The sequence below is a fragment of the Syngnathus typhle genome, linkage group LG17 (assembly GCF_033458585.1).
Source record: "Syngnathus typhle isolate RoL2023-S1 ecotype Sweden linkage group LG17, RoL_Styp_1.0, whole genome shotgun sequence".
Lineage (NCBI taxonomy): Eukaryota > Metazoa > Chordata > Actinopteri > Syngnathiformes > Syngnathidae > Syngnathus > Syngnathus typhle.
Window position 1 is genome coordinate 1,141,178 of NC_083754.1, and position 5,831 is coordinate 1,147,008.

The window sequence follows — 5,831 nt, forward strand, 5'->3', positions numbered from 1 at the left end:
CTAGAAAAGTTTCAATGTATCTCTAACTAAAAATGTATTCAAATGGAGTTGAGCTGGAAACGCCAGAGGTCAAATGTCATGTGATGCTGCCGAAGCTGCTCAGGTTGAATGCACAAACGCGCGCACACACACACACACGAGCTGCACGTGAGGCTTTCAGCCGAGGTCAGCTTAGCGGCATTTGCTCGGCTGCCCGCTCACGTAAACACACGTGGGCCCTCGCGGAGAGCTAGCCATCTGTACACCCCGCCGATGAATCTTCCCACTTACCTGTTGATGGCTCATCAGGCGTCACACCCTCTCGCCAAACAAAGCTGACAAATAATTGACTGCTGCTATGCGACACAGTAAGCTTCATTTCTCTCCGTGTCTACAACATCCTAAGAAACAGGTACGGTCGTTATGCAAGCATGCGACCAAGCTCAACCCGTGAAAACAATGAATGATTTTCATACTCTCATGACGCACAAGGCTGACCGCAATCCAAAAATAGGCCGACTAGCTAGTAATGTGTTTGAGGCCAGGCATTCCCTTCCATTTCACGTGATGAGCAGTGACGCCATACTCCCTTTTAAAAAAGGCTCCTGTTCCCATGTCGCTCACTATTCTATTTAGAATGTAAACAAAGAAGCCTGACATCCCCAGAGGACATCTGAGTCATGAAATGTTAGACCCAAAGGTCACGGGCGCCCGCCCCCGCCACAATTTAACGCTGCTGATAATCATTATGTTAATGAGGAAATGACATTGGAAAATGTACCCCCCCCCCCCCCCCTCCATGATATGCTCAAATTAGATCAGCGTGTGCAACAGAGGAGCTTGATTTGCGCTGAACTGGTTCTACAAGACGACAAAGAACCCACAATAGTTGTCAGCTTCTTCCTCCAAACCCAAAAGTGTGAGTGTGTGTCGAAATCTTCACTCGCCTTTAGCCATTTTTATAGTGGACACTGTAAAAGCAATCTAGCTCAAAAAGATCCTTTTTTTTTTTGTGTGTGTCTGTCCAAACTGACCTTGGAGGAGACTCACTGACTAGTCCTAGACTCAACCTTTAAGTCGGGACTCCCTCCAGCGTCCGCGCAGCTTCATAGCATTTCCCAAAGAGGGAGGAGGTCCAATCTGTCCCGCTGCTGCCACGGCAACAGGACCTGTGAGGTCATTGTGCCGAGAGCAGAAAGAATTCTATTTAGAGGGACTGCATGCTTTGGTTCAATGAGGAAAGGCCTGGTTGAGACCGGATGCTGCTTTCAAACTCCAGTGAGGCCAGAATATGGAGGAACAATTGAAGTTCCCAGATTTGAATATTCGAATGAATCTTTCCTCTTATTCATTTCTCAACTCCGAATTGCAAGTGTCAAAAGTACTTGTTTAATCTTCACCCAAGTAAATAAGTAAGCTGTAACTTACTTTTTGCCTTTTTATTGCACTGCCCTCAGTCGAACTGAAGTACAATGCTGCCCTCTAGCAGACAACGTTGCAAGTTGCATTTTTTTTTATTTTTTCCAAGCGTGGCTGTAGGATGGCAATCTTTTGGATTCTCGATCAAGCAAAAACATAACAAATTTACACAATAGAGTATTGGAATACAATATCAATCCCTCGTTTGCAGTATTCATGACGCCACTTGCTTGTGTGTATCATGAATGACCTTCGAAGTCCAAGTTCCTCCTCCTCCTCCTCCGTACGGTGTCACGAGGGCATTCTGTTCTGCACTTGTCACGCTCGTTATTATGGTCTGTCTGGCTTGGCCTAGCTGGTGGTCTTCATGTGAACTTGGTGAGGAAGTCAGCCAGGGGTTGAGCATCAAGGGAGGGGTTTGTGTGGAGGGAGCTTAGCCACTCACTTGTCAGCAGCTCGAATGAAAGTGGCCCTTCTCTGGGCGGCCTCATTTTCATTAGGCGGGTCAGAGGTCGTCGCCGAAGGCTGGCTTTCTGACGAGCTAAGAGGGTAGACGGGTGAGTGCGTGGGACGTAAAGGCGAGGGAGGGAGGGAGGGGGGAAGGGGCTAAATATTCAAAGTTGAGACAGGGGAGATTAGGCTGCTCTCCGTTTGTTTTGTTGGCGACTTCTAATGAGCTCATCTCGTCCCCCACGACATCTCGGCTCAGTATTGCCGTCCAAATCCAGAGCTCCTTGTTGACTTTCCTTTCTATTCTCCTAAACGTGGCCCAAGTAAATCAGCCAACATCCATCCATCGTCTTTTCCCCTTCACCCTGGCCGGCCTCTTGCACATGAAAGGCCAAAGGATGGCCAGTGGGGTGCGCGCAATGCGAGGGCCCCAAACCTAGACACAACACAACACACAGCTCCACGGGGCCTCCACAGCTGGGCTGGGCTGGGCTGGGCTGGAATGTGACCCGCTTCAGATTTGAAGGCCAGACAAGGCCCGGGTTGTGTGCTTGTGTGTCAATCTCAGACGGCGCACCGAGCGCAGTTCATTGAAAATGGCAAGGATCCGTCATTCCGTCTTCAAATCATCTTTATTCATTCATCGGCGTTCCATATCAATAATAACATGGAAGGAGAGGTACGATTCCGTCTACTGTATACGATTAGAAATAAGTCCGAAAAATAAATATCGAGTATTTTGTAAATGATTCCACCTGACAGGAACCAAAAAGCTTATTGAAAACGGAGGTGTCACATCTGCATAGAATATGGAAAGAACAACACGTATGAATCATTAGGAGGCTAAAGTTAAAGACTCAATTTCGTCACATTCGAGTTCTACCAAACACTGTCTGAGATTTGATGACATGCTCAGTCTTCGATTTCACCATTGGCTCCTGTGAGAAGATCCAGTCCGACATCAGAGAGCTCGGCGGCTTCTCTACGGGGTGCCGGGCGACTCCTTGAATAAAGCGCAGCTCCTCTTGCCGGAGATCTCGCCAAGCTTGCGGAGCTTGCGGGAGCTGGAGGGGCCCACGAAGCTGTCCGGCTGCAGCACAGCCATCCCGTTGTGGACCTCCCCCATGACGATGAGCTGACTCTCCGCCACGGTGATGTTCGGGCAGGGGCACTTCCAGTCCATATTCAGGAGGCTCACCTCCAAGGGTTCTTTGCCGAAGAACTTGAGCCCCATCTTGTCATCCTTCAGGATCTCCTCCACCGTCATGAGAGCGTGACCCGACTCCTGCTCCTCCGTCAGTTCGGTGACCCGCGCCAGGATGACAAAGTCGCTCCTGCAGAAGCTGGCCACCATCTTACTTCGAGGCTTACACGCCTTGCAGTTGTGGTTCTTGGGAAAGGGGCACATGCTTTCGCAGGCCTCTTTGGACTCAAAGTTGTTCTCGTTGCCGCCGCAGCCCCCGTAGACGAAAGACTGACACTTGTCCAGGGCCTGGCTGTAGGCCCACCGATGTTGGTAGGCCTTGCACGGCCCCTGGAGGCTGGGCAGGCTGCAAGGGGCCGCCAGCTCCCCCCCGCACGACAGCATGCAGCTCTCGTAGGTGTCGAAATGGTTGCGGTTCTTATCGCACTGGCCGTAAGTGAAGGTGAAGCAGTTGTTGCGGCTGGATTCGTAGTACCAGCTTACGCTTTCCTCTCCGCAGTCGTCCGTGTCGGGACTTTTTAGGCACTCTGCAAGCGGGAAAGGCAGATTGCTCTGGTTTCCTCGGGCTTCTTTCCCCCTCGCCTCTCTCTTGATGACCACCGCCAAAGGGAAGTGAGAAGATACGCTTCCTCCCGCATTTTTGGCCGTGCAGGTGTAGATGCCGGCGTCTTGAAGCTGCGCGTTGTAAACCACCAGTTGGCCGATGTTGGTGACCACCACGTTGCCTCGGACGTGATTGGGACGCATGACCACGTTGTCTTTGCCCTTCAGCTGCTTCTCCCAGGTGATCTCCGGGGGCGGCTTGCCGGTCACCTCGCACAGGAAGTTGGCCGTCTCGCCCACAAACACGGCCTGCTGCCGCCCGGGGCCGCTGTGGATGCTGGGCGTCTGGATGTCCGCCGGAAGGGTGGTCTGAAGAGCCGTGGTCGGGCGGAGAGTTGTTTCGGCCGGGATCGGGCTGCTGTTTGGCCACGTCAGGTGGTACCTGTAGGAGGGTTGAGGATTGAGTCAAAACGGGAATTCTCTGAGCCGTGTAAAAATCGTCCCAAAGGAAAAAAATAATCAAAGTTGGATTTGGACTACATCACCTGATCAAAAGTGAGCGATTGAAAATACTTAACATGTTACCTGCAGGTGACCTCAGAGATGGAGATACCCTTGGAGCACGCCTCGGCGTCCATGTAACACTTGTTATAGTAAGTCATGCCGTCAGAGGCGCACGTGAAGTGGGGCTCTCGCTCGCAGCGGTCCCGGCACTTACACACGGGCTGCCCGTCCCAGATGTCGCACTGGGAACCTTGCTGGGAGCACATGAACTTGTCGCAGGTGGCTCCTTTGGGCATTCCGACGGGCCCCTTGTTGCCCTTGATGTCAATGTAGCGCGCCGCCACGCAACTCTTGTTGCCGCAGACGTTGAGGCAGCACTTCTCAAATGTCTCGCAGTCCTGCAAAGAGCGAGAGAAATCACATTTCTTGTCAGTGGCTAGGTTCCGGCTTCCGATCTTGCCTCGTCGTGCCTTCCACGGCGGACTTTTCGCGTGCTCGTGTGGCTCCTCCAGCTTCCATGCACATTGGGCTCATTGATGGCTCGAAATTGACCAGAGGTGTGAATGGCCTTTATGTGCCCTGAGTTTGACTGGCAACCAGTTTGGGGGGGTACGTCAACTCTCTAAAGCTCGTATGGGCTTGGGGTCCGACAGTACTGTTTTTGTTTTTTTGCTGTATGCAGTTAACGTATATTTCTTGATCGCCATGAAAATGTTTCACTTTGACAAATCCTTTAGATTAAATCCTTTAGATTATTATTTATTTATTATAGATTATTTTCCACCAGCCTGCTCCACCATGAACTCCTTTTACAGCAGCACTGTTGCTATTTTCACTTCCTTCCAAATAATAGTAGTATGTTCATATCCAACTCACCTGGTCGGATTCACACTCGCGGATACAGGTGCTCATGGCATCCACCCACAGGTTGGGGTTGAGCTCATTGGGGCACAGACCCGCGTGGGAATACACCACTTTAGCCACAGACATGGGCATGGCCCCCACCCTGTCCGTATAGAGCAGCAAAGTGTACAAATAGCCCAAAAGAAACCAGATCCATCGCGGAAACAGCATCCACCACATAGCGTGCGTAAAGTAACAGCGCGGCAGATTCAACCCTTGGAAGAAGCGAACAATAAATCCCACGGCGGCGGCCAGAGAGAGAGAAAAAAAAAAAAAGAAGCTCCGAAAGTACGTGGAAAATTGTCCAATAGTGCAAAGTAGACGGAAGCTAGGAAGTCATGGAAGTTGCTCGCCCAGCCAGCCTGCCTGCCTGACGCACTCACGCTCAATATGGCCAGCAGGGAGATTAGCGCTGCTGCGTGCGAACCGCTCCAAGAACTAACGCCATCAATTACTGGGGCGCCAAGAACCAGCCAGACAGCCAGCCAGCCAGCCAACCGAGTGAGTGAGTGACTTACAGTTGGGATCAACTTAATTCTGCACGTTTGCAGGCTCCAGCGAGACACCTGCGCACACGCACACTGGACGGACGGACGGACGGACGCCTTAACCCTTCGCATGCAAGCCGCAAACACATAGGCTACAATGTTCATTAAAAAAAAAAGGAAGGAGAGGTGAGTTGATTTATTTTAACGCCAAAAGAAAGCAACTCTTAATTGGCTAGTACAGCCCAGCATATCATTTCACTCAACGGCACAATCAGAGTTAATGATTCTCTGTATTAAATTGAAGTCACTTCTCTAGAAAAAAAAAAAAGTTTGAATTTGAT

At 50.8% G+C, this 5,831-nt stretch overlaps 1 protein-coding gene across 1 annotated transcript; it reads right to left on the reverse strand.

Annotated features, from left to right (window-relative positions):
• Nucleotides 1-2,496: 2,496 nt before the first annotated feature.
• wfikkn2a (info WAP, follistatin/kazal, immunoglobulin, kunitz and netrin domain containing 2a) lies at nt 2,497-5,573 on the reverse strand. Its single transcript, XM_061304050.1, has 3 exons — nt 4,976-5,573; nt 4,181-4,497; nt 2,497-4,037 (listed from the first exon to the last, which is right to left on the reverse strand). The coding sequence occupies exons 1-3, from the start codon at nt 5,180-5,182 to the stop codon at nt 2,831-2,833; spliced, it is 1,731 nt and encodes a 576-aa protein (XP_061160034.1). The 5' UTR covers nt 5,183-5,573; the 3' UTR covers nt 2,497-2,830.
• Between the last annotated feature and the right edge of the window lie 258 nt (nt 5,574-5,831).